The sequence below is a fragment of the Oryzias melastigma genome, linkage group LG14 (genome assembly GCF_002922805.2).
Source record: "Oryzias melastigma strain HK-1 linkage group LG14, ASM292280v2, whole genome shotgun sequence".
Taxonomy (NCBI): Eukaryota; Metazoa; Chordata; class Actinopteri; order Beloniformes; family Adrianichthyidae; genus Oryzias; species Oryzias melastigma.
In genome coordinates, this window is record NC_050525.1 from 6,229,175 (window position 1) to 6,249,597 (window position 20,423).

A 20,423-nucleotide genomic window follows, 5' to 3' on the forward strand; every position below is an offset into this window, starting at 1 on the left:
TCCTTCTAGGTTCTGATCAGTAGTAAAAGAGCCCAAATGATGGCTTTTACTGTCTTTTACTTCTGCTCTCCTAGGCCTTTTTACATTAAAGGTGTGCTGAACTTTTTTTTTTTCAGTGATTGTCAATCTTTCCTGGTGTCCTTTGTCATGGAAGGGTTAACACCTCAATGTGAGGGCGGGATCATCTGGACCCCACAAGGGAGCATGAGGGTTAAAGGTTGTCGACCCCTGTGTTAGACTAACTAACCTGATTCCACACTAACTGGCTGCTGGTGGAGGAACTCTGATCTTATGTGGGAGGATGAACGATTATATAAACTGGTTAAAGGTGAGACAAAATCACTGTAAGGGTTATGTGCAAGAACAAACCCGAGCTCTGACAGACGGTAGAACCATCAGTAAAGTTCTGCAGGAACCACATCAAGTCAGACGTTTGTGTTTTCTGAAATCAGCTTCCCCTGAAGTCAGTTCTCCTGTTTCAGCTCCACCTTTGATCATTAGACAGAAACAGGAAGAACTCGCAGCAGAAAGTGAAGAGTGACGATAACCACTGCTGTAAAACCAGCAGGAAGGATGAAGAACTGCAGAGAAGGTTCTGTTTCTCGTCTATAAATATAGATCTTAATCCAATCTGTTAGTGTCCAGTGATTCCTGAGTAAACATGTGATGAAAACCTTCAGATCAATCAGCATCGGGGCTAAGGTCCCAGTCCTTGAACACATTGGCCAACAACAGCAGAAATGAACCCCAAAGCATCAAAACAAACAAAACGTCTGGGGTGAAGGGTAATGATAGTTTATCATCAACTCTGCTCAACTTTGATCCCTGAAAGATTGAGTCCATGAAGTCTTGAGTTCTGGTTTGAACTCCAAATTTGTTTAACCTGGTTCTTGAAACGAGCTCTAGGAGACGAGACTTTTCGGCAGAAACTTAAAACATTTAATAAGTAAACTGAAACATGAAAGGAACCCATGGAGAACCAGAACAGATGACCTGACAAGGAAGAGCTGAAAGCCAGACACTTAAATAGATTGTGATAATTTAGTGAAATGAAGACTGCTTTGAATCCAAACCTGAAACTGATGTGACTTCAAACAGAACATGATCAAACCCCATAACATAACTGACAAAAAACAAACCAAAGTCCACGATCCTCACAAAAATGTTCCATGTTGTTTCCCTATTTCCTTTCTTCTCTTTCAGTTTTTTATTATAATAATCTATTTTTGATTTTCTTAAATTATTTGTAAGTTTGTTTTTCTAATCTTTATATTAATGTCACTGCTGATTGTTTGCTTTCTCAATAAATCTTTATATAATTAATTTTCCTCTGCATGCATTAGTTAGTCATTTTGTACTCCAGGGTGTAGTGAGTTTTGAGGTCTTCTTAAATTACCTTAATGAGAAGATTTACTATAAATGGAATGACACAAGGAGTGCTGCTGTCAGACTTTATGAGGAAATTTTGTAAATTGGTGCTCGTTGTTGCCTTCACTTAACCCAAGAGAAGCCTTGAGACATCAGTGTCACAGAAAAACATCAGAAATGCATTACAGGGTCTACTTGGTTTTAGATACATCAGATCTCAATATGAAGTTGGATATCTATACAAATAACGACAGGGCAGTGTCTTAGGAACAAAAGGATGCCAAGTCTTTTAATGGAAATAAAAGTTTTCAGCCTACAGAGGCTCAATTGTGTAGACACCATAAAATCAGAGTGAAATGAAGATGTGGCAGGCTAGTCCATTTTTTCCAAAACTTCATGTCTGCAACTCAAAATGCTTTTCAGTATCTTGTGTGGCCCCCACCAGCTTGTATGCATGCTTGACAACGTGGCGGCATGCTCCTAATGAGACGACGGATGGTGTCTTATGGCATTTCCTCCCAGATCTGTGTGAGGGCATCCCTGAGATGTTACCTGGCGGTGCCTTATGGACCCAAACATAATGTCCCAGAGATGTTCTATTGGGTTTAAGTCAGGGGATGGTGAAGGCCATTCAATTGTTTCAATTCCTTCATCCTCCAGGTACTGCCTGCATACTCTTGACACGTGAGGCCGGGCATTGTCGTGCATTAGGAGGAAACCAGGACCTACTGCACCAGCGTAGGGTCTGACAATGGGTTCAAGGATTTCATCTGGATACCTTATGGCAGTCAGAGCACCATTTCCTAGGCAGTAGAGGTCTGTGCGTCCCTCCATGGATATGCCTCCCCAGACCATCACTGACCCACCACCAAACCTGTCATGTTGAACCACGTTGCAGGCAGCATAACGTTCTCCTCGTCTTCTCCAGACTCTTTCACGTCTATCACAGGTGCTCAGGGTGAACCTGCTCTCGTCTGTGAAAAGTACAGGGCGCCAGTGGTGGACTTGCCAATTCTGGTGTTCTTGAGCAAATGCCAGTGGAGCTCCACGGTGCTGGGCAGTGAGCACAGGGCCCACTACAGGACGTGGGGCCCTCAGGCCACCTTCATGAAGTCTGTTCCTGATTGTTTGGGTAGAGACATTCACACCAGTGGCCCTCTGGAGGTCATTCTGTAGGGCACGAGCAGTGCTCAGCCTGTTCCGCCTTGCACAAAGGAGCAGGTATGGGTCCTGCTGAGGGGTTGAGGACCTTCTACGGCCCTGTCCAGCTCTCCCAGAATAACCACCAGTCTCCTGAAATCTCCTCCATGTTCTGGAGATTGTGCTGGGAGACACATTAAACCTTCTTGCTGCAGCACGTGTGGATGTGCCATCCTGGAGAAGTTGGACAACCTGTCCAACTTCTGTAGGGTTAAGGAATCTCCTCATACTGCCAGTAGAGATAATTATCAAGCCAAAATCAGCACGAGTGGAAAACCAGCCAAAAAAGATCAAGAGGGAGAAACTTGAAATGACCTCCACATGTAACACCAGTCCTGTTTGGAGGGTTTTCTAATTGTTGCCACTGAAGTGCACCTGTTGTTAATTCATGAACACCAATACAGCTGAAATGGATTAACGAGGCCATCAGCTGGTAATAATAATAATATTCAAAAAAAAAAAAAAAACATTATTTTTCTCTTTCCTCATATAGTCTAAAAGCAGCGCTTGTTATTGCTTTCACTTCAAATATCCAACACTTATTTCCGTCTATTGGACCAGGAGTAGTCAGACTGCGTGATCACGTTCTGACTTACCGAAGTCTCTGACAGCCAGCCGCGTGTCAAAAGTCAACAACTTAAAGATTCAAATCAGGGCCCAATTAAATCAGGGGACCAGGCTAGGATCTGCTGGGCTAGCCCTGTTTGGGGTTAGCACCAGCGCTAAAGGCCGCTCAGGGTCTCCTCTCTGAGTTGTCAGGCTGCATGGCTAAAGCTAGCAGAAATGTTTCTGGACAGAAGAGCCGCTCCGTCCAAACAGGGATGAATGCCATCTCTGCGCATGAGACCGGGCTTTCCCCAGAACATGCTCCAGTTATCAACAAAGCTAACGGCATGTTCTGGGCACCATTTAGCTAACCAGCGGTTAAATGATGAAAAGCGGCTGTACATTTCATCACTGACCACGTTTGGCAGAGGACCAGAGAAAACCACTGTATCTGACACAGATTTAGCCAGTTTACACACCGATTCTACGTTTAATTTAACAATCTCTGATTGTCTTTCTGGGGCGTCGTTGCCACCTGCGTGAATTACAACTCAACGGAACTTGGCCTTACTCTGGGCTAACATTCAGAGGTTTCCTTCGATGTCCCCAACTCTGGCTCCCAGGTAACATCTAACTGTAGCTCCCTTTAGCTTTACGTGTCTGACCTCAGAGGAGCCGATGACCAGGGTTTTCGGTTCAGTCGGTGCGTTACTGAGGGGAGAAAACCTGTTACACACAGGGAGGTCCGTGTGTTCTACATGCTTTCGTTTAGCATTGTGCTTCTTCCCCATCGGTACAAACTCATGCTGGGATTCCCCAATTGCTGAGAGGGCAGTGGGATGTTAGCTAAGTTAGCTTTACTGGCACGGCTAGCGCTCTGAGTATCGACCTGGCTATATGGTTTAGCTTCCATTGTGCTAAGACGCGCTTCCAGCAGCTCAAGCCTGGGTCTGAGATCAGACTACAGTTAACACAGCTACCATTATCCTCACGGGAACACACCATGACAGCACGGAGGCAAGAGAGGCTGCACATCGAAAACTCTAATTACTCCAAAAAGAGTAAATATTGTTAAAAACAATTCCTGATCATGCCGCCGAAAAAAAACCCCAGCAACGGACGATTCGGAGGATATCAAGAAGTTGCTTCATTTCCTGCTGGATGAAGTTTGAGCCCTCAAGATGCAGCACCAGGAGATTCTGGACAGGATGGAGGATGGGAGGCAGCTCCGAGCTCTGCATGAGCAGACTGTCAACCGATTGGACAACTTGGACAAACGAATGGATGACCAAGAACAGAATTCCAGGATTAATGATGTGATCATCACCGGATGGAAACATGCACATGCAGCGGCTGCAGGGAACGGAGAGGAATCTGAAGAGGAGACGTTCTCCGTGGAGCAACAGGTGGAAGATTTCCTGAAGTCCAAAGCAATTTCTCTGGACACAAAGAGAGATCTGCCATCCACTCCCAAAGAGAAGAGAGACCGACAGACCTGCGATTCTCATGAGGTTTGTCAATCGGAAGCACAAAGTTGCTTTATTGAAGCAAAAACCTGAAGGGATCCAACGTCTTTATCAATGAGAACTTCACTAAACGCAATGCTGACATCGCCTGAAGAGCCTGCTACCTGAGAAAATTTGGAAAATTCCAAAACACCTGGACACGTGATGGGAAAGTCTACGCCAAGCTTTGCGGCTCTCCTGAGCAAGCCATGGTCATCATCATCAGAAGCCTGGAGGAGCTGGAGAAGTTTGTTCCCACTGCAGTCTAAACAAGAGATAAGTATGAATGCTGGTCTACGAGGTGAGGAGACAAACTTCACTAACAATGGTTGATAACACCAACACAATCTCTACAACGGTCAACTGTGAGCACAACTTTCAGATAGATCTGAACCGTCAGGAACCTGACCTTCATATATTCAGTGATCATGATAACAACCAGCAAGATGACATAGACCCTGATCAATTCTTTTCCACTGTTAATCTGGACTGCAAATATTACAGCATAGATGACTTTAAAAACTCTGTTAACCCAGAAGGAAGACTGTCAATCGTCCACTTTAACAGCAGAAGTATGTACACCAACTTTGGAGACATCAAGGACTATTTGCAGAATCTGGAACATTCCTTTAACATCATAACCATATCTGAAACTTGGTTTAGCTGCGACAAGGATGCTGACTTTGAATTGGAAAACTACGAACTGGAGGAGGAGTCACAATTTATGTTCAAAAAAATATGAAGTTCACAGTAATGGATAAAATGTCAGTTGCAGTGGATGGATTACTGGAATGTATTACAATTGAAGTATGTAATGAATCAGGGAAAAAGGTCATCGTCAGCTGTATGTACAGGTCACCAGGGTCAAGCTTAGAAGTGTTCTGTGACTGGATGGAAAAAAAACCCAGGCAACCATAAAGCAACAGATGACTTTATCAGCAGAATGTACAGTATGAGTTTATATCCAACCATAACTAGACCCAGCAGAATCACTGCTCAAAGTACCACACTTATTGATAATATATTCACAAATAACATAGAAAACACTCATATGAGTGGACTTATGATTTGTGACATAACTGATCATTTACCAGTTTATACACTAAAGAAAATAATCAAAGAATCTGTTCATAAAAGGCTAAGAAATGAAAAAACAATGAACTCTCGTAATAATGACTCAACCAGACAGAACTGGAACTCTGTATTCAGAGAGAAAGATGTGGACACTGCTTATAAATGTTTTTTTTTTAGAAATATTTATCTCACTATACAATTTAGCCACGAGGGGGCCCAAGCCAGGGTCTCATTGTGCCGGTCCCAAGCCCGGATAAATACAGAGGGTTGTGTCAGGAAGGGCATCCGACGTAAAATCTTGCCAAATCAAATATGCGAATCAGACCTACGAAATCCATACTGGATCGGTCGAGGCCCGGGTTAACAACGACCGCCATCGGTGCTGTTCACCGACAGGGTGCCGGTGGAAATTGGACTACTGTTGGTGGAAGAAGGAGAGGAGGAAGGCGGGTTCGTAGGGAGAGAGAGAAGAGGAAAGTCACTAGTGTTGGACTGAGAGTCGGGACTTTGAATGTTGGAACTATGACAGGAAAGGGTAGAGAGTTAGTGGACATGATGCAGAGGAGAAAGGTAGACATACTGTGTGTCCAGGAGACCAGGTGGAAAGGTAGCAAGGCTAGAAGTTTAGGAGCAGGGTTCAAGTTGTTCTATCATGGTGGAGATGGGAAGAGAAATGGAGTAGGAGTTATCCTAAAGGAGGAGTTTGTTAGGAGTGTTGTGGAGGTAAAAAGAGTGTCAGATAGAGTGATGAGTCTGAAGATAGAAATGGAGGGTGTCATGTTCAATGTTGTTAGTGGGTATGCCCCACAGGTAGGATGTGAGCTGGAAGAGAAGGAGAAGTTCTGGTTGGATCTTGATGAAGTGATGATGAGCATCCCTGGAAATGAGAGAGTTGTCATTGGTGCAGATTTCAATGGTCATGTTGGTGCAGGAAACCGAGGTGATGAGGAGGTGATGGGCAGGTTTGGTATCCAGGAGAGGAATGTAGAAGGACAGATGGTGGTTGATTTTGCAAAAAAGATGGAAATGGCGATAGTGAATACATTCTTTGAGAAGAGACAGGAACATAGAGTGACCTATAAGAGTGGAGGTAGAAGCACACAGATAGACTACATCTTGTGTAGACGGTGTAATCTGAAGGAGATCAGTGACTGTAAAGTAGTGGTTGGTGAGAGTGTTTCCAGACAGCACAGGATGGTGGTGTGTAGAATGACTCTGGTGGTGAAGAAGATGAAGAAAGAGAGGGCAAAGGCAGAGAAGAGGACAAACTGGTGGAAGCTGAAAAAAGAAGATTGTTGCATGACTTTTAAGAAACAGTTGAAACAGGCTCTGGGTGGTCAGGAGGTACTCCCAGATGACTGGATAACTACAGCTAATGTGATCAGGGAGACAGGTAGGAGTGTACTTGGTGTGTCATCAGGAAAGAGAGTTGATAAGGAGACTTGGTGGTGGAATGAGGAGGTGCAGGAGTGTATACGGAGTAAGAGATTAGCTAAGAAGAAGTGGGACACTGAGAGGACTGAGGAGAGTAGACAGGAGTACAGGGAGATGCAGCGTAAGGTGAAAGTAGAGGTGTCAAAGGCCAAACAAAGAGCTTATGATGACTTGTACGCTAGGTTGGGTAGTAAGGAGGGAGAGACTGACCTGTACAGACTAGCAAGGCAGAGAGATCGAGATGGGAAGGACATGCAGCAGGTTAGGGTGATCAAGGATAGGAATGGTAATGTGGTGACAGGTGTCAGTGGTGTAATGGAAAGATGGAAAGAATACTTTGAAGAGTTGATGAATGAAGAGAATGAGAGAGAACAAAGAGTAGAAGAGGTGACGGTTGTGGAGCAGGAAGTAAGAAAGATTAGTAAAGGTGAAGTGAGAGGGGCTTTGAAGAGGATGAAGAGTGGAAAGGCTCTTGGTCCTGATGATATACCTGTGGAGGTATGGAAGTGTCTAGGAGAGATGGCAGTGGAGTTTTTGACCGGGTTGTTCAACAGGATCTTAGGTGGTGAGAAGATGCCTGAGGAATGGAGGAGAAGTGTGATGGTGCCCATTTTTAAGAATAAGGGAGATGTGCAGAGTTGTGGTAACTACAGAGGAATAAAGCTGATGAGCCATACAATGAAGGTGTGGGAAAGAGTAGTGGAAGCCAGACTAAGAGCAGAAGTGAACATTTGTGAGCAGCAGTATGGTTTCATGCCAAGAAAGAGCACTACAGATGCAACATTTGCTTTGAGGATGTTGATAGAGAAGTACAGAGAAGGTCAGAGAGAGCTCCACTGTGTCTTTGTAGATCTGGAGAAAGCTTATGACAGAGTGCCCAGAGAGGAACTATGGTATTGTATGAGGAAGTCTGGAGTGACAGAGAAGTATGTCCGAGCAGTGCAGGACATGTATGAGGGCTGTAAGACAGTGGTGAGGTGTGCTGTAGGGGTGACAGAGGAGTTCAAGGTGGAGGTGGGATTACATCAGGGATCAGCTCTGAGCCCCTTCCTGTTTGCAATGGTGATGGACAGACTGACGGATGAGGTTAGACAGGAATCACCATGGACTATGATGTTTGCAGATGATATTGTGATTTGTAGTGAGAGCAGGGAACAGGTGGAGGTGGAGTTAGAGAGGTGGAGGTTTGCCCTGGAAAGGAGAGGAATGAAGGTTAGCCGCAGTAAGACAGAGTACATGTGTGTGAATGAGAGGAACCAGAGTGGAAGAGTGAGGTTACAGGGAGAAGAGATAAAGAAGGGGGAGGAGTTTAAGTATTTAGGGTCAACAGTACAGAGTAATGGAGAGTGTGGAAAAGAAGTGAAGAGGAGAGTGCAAGCAGGTTGGAATGGGTGGAGAAAAGTGTCAGGTGTGATGTGTGACAGAAGAGTTTCAGCACAAATGAAAGGAAAGGTGTACAAGACTGTGGTGAGACCAGCCATGTTGTTTGGACTAGAAACAGTGGGACTGAAGAAAAGACAGGAAGCAGAGCTGGAGGTAGCAGAGATGAAGATGCTGAGGTTCTCTTTGGGAGTGACCAGGATGGATAGGATCAGGAATGAATACATCAGAGGGACAGCACATGTTAGAGGTTTTGGAGATAAAGTCAGAGAGGCCAGACTGAGATGGTTTGGACATGTTCAGAGGAGAGACAGTGAATATATTGGTAGAAGGATGCTGAGTCTAGAGCTGCCAGGAAAGAGGTCTAGAGGAAGACCAAAGAGGAGGTTTATGGATGCAGTGAATGAAGACATGAAGGTGGCTGGTGTTAGAGGGGAGGATGCTGAAGACAGGCTTAGATGGAGGAAACTGATTCGCTGTGGGGACCCCTGAAGGGAAAAGCCTAAAGGAAAAGAAGATTTATCTCACTATACAACAAGAATTGTCCAATTTATCAAATCAAGAACAAATTTGCTAAATGTCCCTGGTTAACTACTGGTCTACAAAATGCTTGTAAAAAGAAAAATAACCTCTATAAAAAGTTCTTAAAACAAAGATGGAGAGAAAATGAACAGAGATACAAATCTTACAAAAATAAACTGACTGAAATAACATGGCACAGTAAAAAAGTGAACTATAATAATCTACTGAATGAAAATAAAAACAATGTGAAGCGAGTTTGGGAAATATTAAACACCATCATAAAAAAAGGGACAAAAAAACGAACGTACCCAGATTACTTTACAGATGAGAAGGGTCAAACCTATTCTAGGAATGAAGCATCAAACGGTCTTAACAACTATTTTGTAAACGTGGGTCCAGCAGAAATTCCAAAGTGCAAAACCAACATAGAAAATATTCCATCCAGCGCTAGGATCCCAAACTCCATCTTTCTCTCTGATGTGAATGAAAATGAGCTGATATCAATCGTTAATAAATTCAATAGTAAAAACTCAGCAGATTGTCATGATATCGATATGATGGTGGTAAAAAGGGTGATTAACAGCATTTCTAAGCCTCTAACATTCATAAGTAACTTATCTTTACAAACTGGGAGATTCCCAAACCAAATGAAAATGGAAAAAGGGATTCTATAAGAGTGGAGACAAACACCTGTTTACAAGCTATAGACCTATTTCTCTCCTTCCACAATCCTCAAAAAATCTAGAAAAGATTCAATCACAAATTAACTAAATTCCTTGACAAATATAACATAATAAATGAAAGTCAATCTGGTTTCAGAGAAAACAGATCAACCTCAATGGCTATCATTGATGCTTTAGAGCACAAGTGTCAAAGTCAAGGCCCGGGGGCCGGATCCGGCCCTCTGGGTAATTATCTCCGGCCCTCCAGATCATTTTATTTTATTGATATTCATGGCCTAATGTTAACCTATCTTGCGCTTATTTTTAACTTCTATAATTTTGACAAAATATATTTTTTTGGAGAGTAAAATATTAAAAGTTATTTGATTTATTCTAAAATAATATTCCTGCCTTTTTTTATTCATAATTATGTTAAAAGGCTACGGTTTTAAAAATTGACATTCTGCTAGCTTTTTTGATTTTTTGAGGCTTATGCTAGCTGTTTTGGATAATTTAGGCATTTTTTTCTTCTTTTTAGGCTATTTTGAAGTTTAGATATTTTTCCAGCTACATGATAGCTGTTTTGGCCATCCTAAGTTTTCTTTTTTTTTAGTTTTTGTCATTTAGCTAATATTTCATCTGGCTATCAACTTCAGTGTTTTTAGCTATCAGCACTAGCATCTTCAGCGGCCAAATTCAGCTTACAGTATTCACACTAGCAATATTGAGGGTGATGCTATATATCTAGTTCATAGATATGTTCAAAAGTTACGGTCTTAAAGTTTTAAAAATTGAGTTTTAGAGTGTTTTATGAATGTTTATCCTGTTCGGCCCGCAACCTTAAGAGTGTTTTGGATGTTGGCCCCTTGTGCGATTGAGTTTGACACCCCTGCTTTAGAGGAAATCACAAACTCTCTTGATAAAAAGAAATCTGCAGCTGGAATCTTAATTGACTTTAAAAAAGCATTTGACCCTCAATCATGACATCCTACGGGAAAACTGGAAGTGTACAGGATCAGAGGAGTAGTGCTAAGTTGGGTCAAAAGCTATTTAACAGAAAGAAAACAATTTGTCAAGATGAATGAATTCACATCAGAGGGATAAGTTGTGGTGTCCCACAAGGATCAATTCTGGGCCGCTGCTGTTCAATATCAACATCAATGATATATTCAATGGTTTAAAACTTTTAAAACTCCTTTTATTTGCTGAAGACACAAATATTTTCTATTCTACAGACAGTCAAAGGGAACTTATCAATGTGTTGAACAGAATTAATCAAAATAAAATCATGGATGGATTACAACAAACTATCTTTGAATCTAGACAAATCTAAAGTGATGTTTTTGGTGATTACAAAGCCAACACAGAGCTCTCAATTAAAGTTAAAAATGACTTCTTTGAAAGTGTAACAGAAATTAAATTCTTAGGGATTGTTATTGATAACAAACTGAGTTGGAAGTCACTCATCAGACACATACAAACTAAAGTTTCATAATGTATTTCAATTATAAATAAATCTAAATATATATTAGAATACAACTGTAGATATTTATTGTACTGCTCCTTAATATTACCATATTTCACCTACTGTATAGAAGTTTATTATACATAAAGCCGGTTATCTTGATCACACTAACGATTTATTTTATCAATCCAGAATTCTAAAACTGTATGACCTTGTTGATCTTTACACTGCACAGTTACTATACAGAGCTAGTGGGAAAACATTACCGTAAATATCCAGAAACAGTTCTTAGAAAATGAAGGAGGAACAAACTGAGAGGATGCAGGAACTTCTAAGTCAGATTGATAAGAACCACAAAGAAAAGTTTCTGTGTTTCTGTGTGGAACTAAACTCTGGAACAAGTTAAGTAATGATCTCAAACAATGTTCAAGCATTTATACATTCAAGAAAATGGATAAAGAAACTCTTATAATCACAATATGAAGATAAGATGAGTTAAAGATCAACTGGTGGTTGAATAATTCCAAATGTCTGAACTTGAATGTGATGAAATTGTCAAGAACAGGCAGACAGCTGGATCCAAGTGCAGCAGGTTTATTCGACACGGACAAAGCAACAGGCACAGCTAAAAGTCCACAAAACTAAATCAGGGTAAGGAAGGCAGGGGTCAAGCACCAGCATGAGGGCGTCAGAGGAAGAGCAGAGTTGTCAGGATCCAGGCGAGGTTCAGGGCAGGCGGCAGGCAATCAGAGGGTCAGAGACAGAAGATCAGGTCCAGGTATAAACGCTCAGAGTTGCAGGCAAGGTGGCACAAATAAATACTTTGCGGTGAGTGTGGCTTTGTGTGCTGCTTAAGAAGAAGGTGGGTGATTGTCTGATGGGAGACAGCTGAGCAGGAACAGGAACCAGGAACTGTGGGCTGGGGCTTCTGGGAGATGAAGTGCAGATGGCTCAGGAGAGTTTTAGAATTCAGGTGATGGCTCCCTCTGGTGGTCTGAGGGAAAAACAGACTGATTAATGACAGAAATAATTAAAGCTTTTTCAAATGCAATCAATAAGTTTTATGTTATGTAATATGCAGTAATGATTACTGAAAAGTTTACAATCACTGGTATTAATTTTCTTTACTTGATCCAAAATATGTAGCAATGATTACAGAATTATTGTAATTATGTGTTCTAAAGATAATCAATGATTATTACATATTCTGTGAATCATTGTTTACTGAAAATATATAAGAATTCTTTAGAGAATGATTAATAAGAACTTTATCGTTACTTTAAAACTTGATCTCAATATATAATGGTTAGTTTCCTGCAACAATACAACATTGTTCATTGATGATAATAAGTATTACATATCTGTTACATGATGTATGATTGTTACCATTTACTGAAATAATGTTTGATGAAATTAATCAATAATCAGCAAGAACCTCACTTTACTATTGGGAATTACAAAAACAAAACAACAACTTGCATTTGATCTGATCAAAACATCAAATTACATAATTATCCAAAACCGTGAAATGAAGTAACTAAGTAGGGTTGGGATTTTATAAGTTCACTTCTTCCCACTCCTTTTCAAGCAATCAATCAAACTCTACTGACTTTAGTTAATTATCACAAAAAATGAACGAACCAAATGTGACATATGTTTTATTTTTGTTTTCTATTTTCTAATCAATGAATTTCATTATTTCTGTAATTAGTTTGAAATGTGTGTTTTGTCCTGTATTTTTCAATCTGTGCTCAAAATCAATCAATCAATCAATCAAATGAGGCGGGATCCCGACCAAACATATGACACGAGGGGCAGGAAAGAGGGGTGAGAGCTGAAGAGGTAGAAGGCATCATGCTATGACAATCACTGGTTTACGTTCACCTAGAATGGTGTTTATATTATACTGGTAAAGATTCATGATGTAATTATTAGGTCACCAGGTTGGAGACTTTAGCTAAAGTGGTTAGCCATTAGCACAAAAGGGGACTCAGACCAAAACAAGGGGAGGATTATTTAATCCGGTCCTCTTTTCCCCATATTTACAAAGTCCAAGTTAGGCAGAGTTAACTCTTTGCAACCGTGAGCTGACGATTTAGGCTTCAAGTAGTAGAATTCAATGGGTGAATTGAGAGATCCGTCCACTATTTACATGTCTATGGGTCTCATTTCTGAGGAGGTGTGGTTCTGCCTCTGGGGTCTGCTGGTGTTTTCATTTGTTCTTGAAGGTTTCCTCCCCCTTTAGTTTGTGTTCCTTCTCTAAAAGTGACTCGGTGTGCTGCAGTGTGTCAGTGTGTGTGTTTGTGCGACAACATTCAGTCATGAAGATCCTGGTGCTGCTGCTGGCCCTCCTCCCAGGTACTGTGACAAAAAAACAAACCTTCAGCCTTTTCTGCTGCTTCATCTGGACTTCAGTCTGACACAAACTGACAGCAGGACCACATTAGTCTTTAGAGTTTGTGGTTTGAGGTGCTGAAGTTTCTAAAGTTTTTTGTTTCTGTCATCAGTCTCTCAATGTGAGAGGAGAATCACTGGACGAAGAGGTCTGGACATCACTCTGCCCTGTAATTATGACATAAAAACCAACGGACCTACAGAGGTGTGTTGGGGTCGAGGCGATCTTCCTTTCAGAGGCTGCAGTGACCAGGTCCTCGCCACAGACGGACATCAAGTGAAAGAAGACACCAGAGTTTCCAGCAGGTATCAGCTGAAGGGACGACTGGATGAAGGAGACGTTTCTCTCACCATCATGAACATCACAGATGAAGATACTGGACTGTACGGATGCAGAGTGCAGGTTCCTGGACTGTTCAATGATCTGAAAGATCATGTCCTATTGACTGTTAAAGCAGGTGAGGAAATGATCAAAGAATCAACAGGAGTTTGTTGAAGGTACACACTCCTGCTGTTCTCCACAAGGTTACTGTAGATCAGTGTTTCTCAATTATTTTCTCTCAAGCCCCCCCTATGAAGAACTTATTCTTTCGCGCCCCCCCTTACAACTTTTGCTGCAAATACCATCGGCATCATTAGTTAATTTGCTCAAGTTAAACGAATATCTCTTCAAAATATTGTACCTTTATTATCATTAAATTATATATTTTTTTAACTTATAATCTGTTTTATTAATTTTTCTTTCTTTTTTTTATTTCCAAAACTTTCAGATAAAGTAAAACAAGTCTTTCCTAGTTTCCCTCCACAGTACTGATGAATTGTGTCTTTTCTCAGAGATTCAGTTCTTTGGTTCACTGTACACAGCGGCTCTTTCTGAAACCAAATTGATTTTTAGGTTGTTTTTGCTATATTTAATTTATTATCAACTACTATGTGGGGTTATGCACAATATCTATAACTAATGTAAACATGTTTTTATTTGCATAATGTTTATATTATTTATATGCTGTTATTTATTCCTTCCAGAAAAATGTACAAAATAAATGAAAAAGGACTAGTTATTATCTATTCGGTTTTTAACTCTTTATATTTTAAGCTTTTTTCCTCTGCAACCACAATCCAAAGGTCATTGACGGTCCTCCGATCAACTGTTTAGTAACTAACAGAAATTGCATGATCCTCGGGCTGTCCCAACCACCCCTGCCATCGCCCCACCATTTGAGAAACACTGCTGTAGATTCAGTTGTTTTGATCAAAACCAAAATGAGTGAAGATAGAAATGTGAAGTTTGACACAATCCTTGTGGGGAAATTGGCCACTTTGGCCAATCTTACCATTACAGAGTTTCATCAAAACAAAGGATCAAAGCAAAGGAGGTTTGTTTAGAGATATGCCATGGACTATACAAAAAACGAAGCATTCCAAAAAACTGAAATAGTCCATGGTCATTTCCACAATGTTACTACCGAAACACCTGTGAGCATTGAAACAAAGATTACTGTCTGTAAAAATCTTTAAATGTCTATCAGTTTTCTGAGAATGATTGTTGAGATTTAGGTTTGATTTTTTTTTGTTTAATTTAAAACCAATGTGATGAAAATTAAACATTTTACTAGGGCTGGGTATCTATAATAATTTCCAGAAACGATTCGATTCACAAGAGCCTGAATCGATTTGATTCTGATTTTTTAAAATTCTTTTGATCCACTCAATTTAATTTTGAATTTACACATTTTACAATTTACACTCTGCACAGTGAGAAATGAAACCAGAGGCTGTTTATTCCAAATAGAAGTCGAAAATTGTTTGGTTAGGAAATTCGAAGAATTCGAATGATTAACATTGTCTGAAAATACAAAACCAAATTTGAATGTTCTTTCACTAAAAATGTTTTCCCTTGATATTCAGCATGAGATTTATGGTAAAGGTTTTTTTAAGAAACTGAATACTATCTATTTCAAATCTGATTTTAAACTAATTGGGTAGAACAGCCCACATGTGAATTTGAACACTTAGTGAACTTTAAGAAAAGTTTATCTGTACATTATGTTGAATGCATGACAAGTTAAACATTGTTTGGGCTCATTGCCTTACCTGTCTCAGAGCTTAGTTCTGCACACAAAGTTGTGTGGTGTAAAAATTAAAGTAATAGTTTTTAAATGTTGGATTGATAAAAAGGAAGTGTTTACATAATGTAACCGACTTCATGTCGGATTCTGATGGATTCTTCTTGATGTTAAAAGAGAAGATACTGTGGACTCCAATAACTGTCATCAAATTTTTGAAAGATAAGCTGCACCAGAGTGTAGTCGCAAGAGGCATAAAATGCTCCCAGGAGCTTGCTGCTCCACGGCCTGAATTAGACGCCAACGTTTCTTTTGATAGATAATGATGAGCGCTAGTGCCATGACAGAAATTTGATGTATCATGTTGTCTTTTCAAACAGGAAATAGGGTCTAACTGCTTCTTTGTTAGGTTTATTAATTATTATTAATACCGTGTATTATTGTATGCACAACAATGACTTCTATTTTATAAATAGTTCGATTCTATTGTTCCAAAGGTAACATGTGATCATATATATGGATATGGTTTACTCTGAAAGGCTGAAGAAAATCATGGTATGCCCTTTAAGACTGTAGCTCTCTGTGTTCAGGCTCTGACTGCGATGATGATGGAGTCATTGCGTATGTTGGGGAGGAAGTTACTCTGCCCTGTAGATACAACGTAACCAGCGGGAGGATCCCAATGTGCTGGAACCGTGGAGCACTAACCACCATAGGCTGCGTAAATACGCTCCTCGCCACAGACGGATCCATAGTGAAAGAAGAAAAGAGAGTTTCCAGCAGGTATCAGCTGCTGGGGCGTCTGGATGAAGGAGACGTGTCTCTGACCATCAAGAATGTTCAGGAGGATGACTCCGGAATGTACGCATGCAGAGTGGAGATCCCTGGATTATTCAATGATGAGATCCGTTATGTGGATCTGTCAGTGGTTAAAGGTGAGACATGATTCTGGAATGTTTTTGACTGTAAAGCCTTGTTTCCAATATGCAGCCCAGTACAGTCTGCTATTTTGAGCATTTCCATTGTTAAATGGACCCATTAAACCATGGGTGTCCAAAGTGGAGCCCGTGGGCCAAATTTGGCCCCCAAAGGGTATCTTTTGGCTCACCAAGTCATGGCTGAAGACGCCTCAGAGTTTTCAGTCAAAACCCCTTACCCATTTCCCATCGATTCTCTATGGTGTTCCAAAACTCTACGGCTGTAATACTTTTGGCCTTCTGGTGGCACTTTTAGCACTTTCTTTGCCAGTCGCTACTGGTGAAACCACCCCTAAGTGAGTCGGTTTGGGGCTTTTTTTCGTGTTAGAAATTCCCAGAAGCCTTCCGTTCCGATGCTTTTAGTGGCCTTTTTCAGCTAGCCAAGTTGGAGCGACAACGGCAAACAGATAAAGTCAGAAGACCAGCTCCACATCAGGATTCCAAATTGCTGTTTTCATCAGAAGAAAGTTTGTTTTAGCCTGCGCTTGTTTTTCCATTAAAAATGGCCAGTGAGGCCTTGCTGTTAAAGGTTTCTAAGACAAATATTACTTCCTTTTTATTCTTACAAGCATGGGTTATCTTAATGAATACAGTATCAAAAGAAAATAAATTAAAACAAATTCTTTATTTTCTCCCCTTTTATTTTGTGACAGGCAAAAAATATTGTATTTGGCACATGGACCAGAATCTCATCTAGATTTTGGCCCTTTGAGCACCACTGTATTAAACTGTGTCTAATCTGTACCTCTTGAGGGTCCCATCCATTGTAGATCCATAGAAAAATAGAATGGAACAGTTGGGGCGGAGTTGCTGTTGCCACTTGCTGATTGGCAGAAAGTGATGACGACATTAGCAAGCACCAGTATATTCCGTTTTCCCCTTTACGCTGGTATTCCTCTTAGCCGGCAAAATATTCTTTTAAACAACATTAAATTTCTGTTATACATAATGTACTAAAAGTAAAGCAAGAAAAAGTGGATGACCTCCATTGTTGTTGTTTTCATTGCACTACAATGACACACTAGCGGTCGACACCACGCATATGCTGTGAAAACAATGTGTTCAATGTAAACATTAACTTAATGAACTGCAACTACTTAAGCAGTTATCTAAAAAGTTGACAGCTGGATGTTATTCACAAGCAACACTAAACCAATTTAAAATATGTAGAACTGGGGCCCGTTCCAGGAAGCAGGTTCAACAAATTTAGAGTTCGAACCTGAACTTAGAGTCACTGGACTCTAAATTCTCAAACTCAGAGTTTTCGGTTCCAGAACAGCTGAAAATGTTTGATTCAATCAACTTGAAGTTGTCAGAACCAGAATCAGGTGTGAGCGTCGCGACCATAAAAAGCCCTGATCAATGGAGCAAAGACAGCATGATTCACCATGGCAACGGGGACAAACATCTGAGTTACGTACTTCCGGCGACAGAAATTGATAAGTTCCTTCAAGCATATGCGACTATAGGAGAACATTTACTGCAAGAAAAGCAACACAGCTGCAGCGGTAGAACAGAGAGAAAATATCTGCAGTTATTTGAATGATTTCTAATAATGAATAAATAATGTCAGGAAGGTTATTTTGTCTCTTGTTGAGTAAGGAATGGTTTTTGATCTGTTACTAATTTAACCAGTAATCTCCGTAATCGCATGAATGACCAGTTTTGGTAACACCCCCCCACCCCCAACTACACACACGGATATCACTGCACGCTAAACAGAAACTGTAGCTTAATGTAAATGATTTGTTGTGGATGGTTTGAAACTTGATTACATTAATGATTTCAATGATCCTTAATAGCCTGATTTTATTAATATTTGATATTAAGTCCTGAACCGGATATTGATAATTCACGTGGAGAAAGTGGTATGGTAGAGTCGGGGTGGGATTATATAAATTCACTTCCTTCCACTCCCTTTCAAGAGATCTACTTGTGATTTATTAAGTGATATGTTATGTATGTATTATGACCTGATTGCTTGAAATAAACCATTTCATTCATTCATAGCTGCCTGGCATATGTTAAAAAAGCATTTATTTAATTTTAATTCTCAAGACTTAAAAAATATTCGCTGAATTCTTTTTTTTTAGGCTTAAAAACACTTTTCAAGGCCGGGAGTCGAACCCATGCCGCTGCAGAGAGAGGCAGCGTTGCCGACAACAGAGCTAATATTTGACGCAAGTGCTGGACGGTGGCTGAGTTTAGATGTTTCTTGGTGTTTGACACTCAATGATTTCTAAAGTTTAAAACGAGGAAAAGAAAACTCTGTATTATTAATATCAAGGCTCTGTCCCTGTAAAAACTCACTATTTATAATATCGCAGAAAAAAAAATGAATTGGGAAACTGCAGTCAGTCGACTCGTGTCCTCCAAATCCTCTACCGACGTAAATAACATTTCCTCTGGATTAATCATCCTCCTCTCTACATGATCCTCTATGAATGAACGTGTCATTTTCGTTTCTACGTGGTGAAAACGTGACGTCTCTAACGTGAATGTTCTCTAAATGTTAATGAGGAACTCATATTTGATCATCTTTCACTTTAAAAAGGGGCGGAGACCGCAGAGAACTCTAAGTTTCCTGAAGAAAACCTGCTACCGACCAGGTTTCGTTCACAGACTCAGTTACCATAGTGATTGATTCTGAGTTCATCCTAACCCGCTTCTTGGAACGGGCTTGGTTTCACCCACTTTCCCGGGTTTGAGTTATCTCTGTTTCTGAAACCGAAAACTCAGAGTTTTACTGAATTTGGAGTTCACGAACTCAGAGTTCCAACAAAACCTGCTTCTTGAAACGGGCCCCTGACTTACTTGTCTAAATGAATAACAACAAAAGTATAGTATCTATTAGCTGTCAGTCGTTCCTTTAGATTTTTTTTGCTAAAATAAGTTTTTCTGTTTTTAACATTTAGCTAAAATTTTTATTTTCCCAACTCCAAAGAGGGGCGAGGTAATTTCTGGCAGGGAGGAGGAGAGTGGGCGGAGATTTTTTTGCAGCAGACACCCTTAAGACACCTCAGAGAGGTACTGAATAAATAAAATGTGCATTGTAAAAAATGTTGTATTGAACCATCAAACTGAGCGGTTTGGTTTTATATTGAATATTGTTGGATTCCTAGTGGAAACGCTCGCCAGAATTAACTAGACCGTCCCGCACTACTACTCCCGTACCGGACTGCTCAGTGGAAACGAAGCTTAAGGGTCTGAGAAGCTGAGTGCAAGAACAAACCAGAGCTCTGACAGGTAGAACCATCAGTAAAGTTCTGCAGGAACCACATCAGGTCAGACGTTTGTGTTTTCTGAAATCAGCTTCCCCTGAAGTCACTTCTTCTGTTTCAGCTTCAACTTCAACCACTGGACAAACACAACAGAGCAGCAACGCAAACTGCAGAAAAGGCAGCAGAAAGTGAAAAGTGAAGATGAAGATGACCACTGCTGTGAAAACTAGATGAAGAATTGCAGAGAAGGTTCTGTTTCTCATCTAAATAAAGGTCTCAATCCAGACTCCTGTGATTCCTGAGTAAACATGTACAGGTCTGATGAAAACCTTTAGATCAATCAGCATCGGAGCAAAGGTTCCAGTCCTTGAACACCGCAGACTACATCAGTAGACATGAACCCCAAATTCTTAAAAAAAAAACAACAAGACACAATTTTCTGTGTTGAAAAGATAGTTTGTCATCCACTCTGCTAAACTTTCATCACTGAAAGACTTCAAAGGGTCCATCCATCCATCTTCTTTCGCTCATCTGGGACCGGGTAGCAGGGTAGCAGTCTGAGCAAAGATCCTCAGCCTTTCCTGTCCCCAGCCACTTCCTGGCGTTCCC

At 40.6% G+C, this 20,423-nt stretch overlaps 1 protein-coding gene and 1 long non-coding RNA gene across 2 annotated transcripts; both read left to right on the forward strand.

Annotated features, from left to right (window-relative positions):
* The first annotated feature begins 527 nt into the window (after positions 1-527).
* LOC118599594 lies at positions 528-20,100 on the forward strand. The gene is made up of 2 exons (XR_004949006.1): positions 528-592; positions 20,064-20,100. It is a non-coding gene; the product is annotated as an uncharacterized LOC118599594 (long non-coding RNA).
* On the forward strand, positions 13,360-20,100 carry LOC112138645 (hepatitis A virus cellular receptor 1). The gene is made up of 4 exons (XM_024261243.2): positions 13,360-13,514; positions 13,664-14,008; positions 16,207-16,551; positions 19,936-20,100. The coding sequence occupies exons 1-4, from the start codon at positions 13,478-13,480 to the stop codon at positions 20,004-20,006; spliced, it is 798 nt and encodes a 265-aa protein (XP_024117011.1). The 5' UTR covers positions 13,360-13,477; the 3' UTR covers positions 20,007-20,100.
* Positions 20,101-20,423: the final 323 nt, after the last annotated feature.

Excerpts from the sequence above, each read along its gene's own strand:
- LOC112138645 (XM_024261243.2), top strand. The coding sequence starts at position 13,478 with ATGAAGATCCTGGTGCTGCTGCTGGCCCTCCTCCCAG. Across the intron at positions 13,515-13,663 it reads GCTGCTGGCCCTCCTCCCAG|TCTCTCAATGTGAGAGGAGA; the intron begins GTACTGTGACAA and ends TTCTGTCATCAG. Across the intron at positions 14,009-16,206 it reads CCTATTGACTGTTAAAGCAG|GCTCTGACTGCGATGATGAT; the intron begins GTGAGGAAATGA and ends CTCTGTGTTCAG.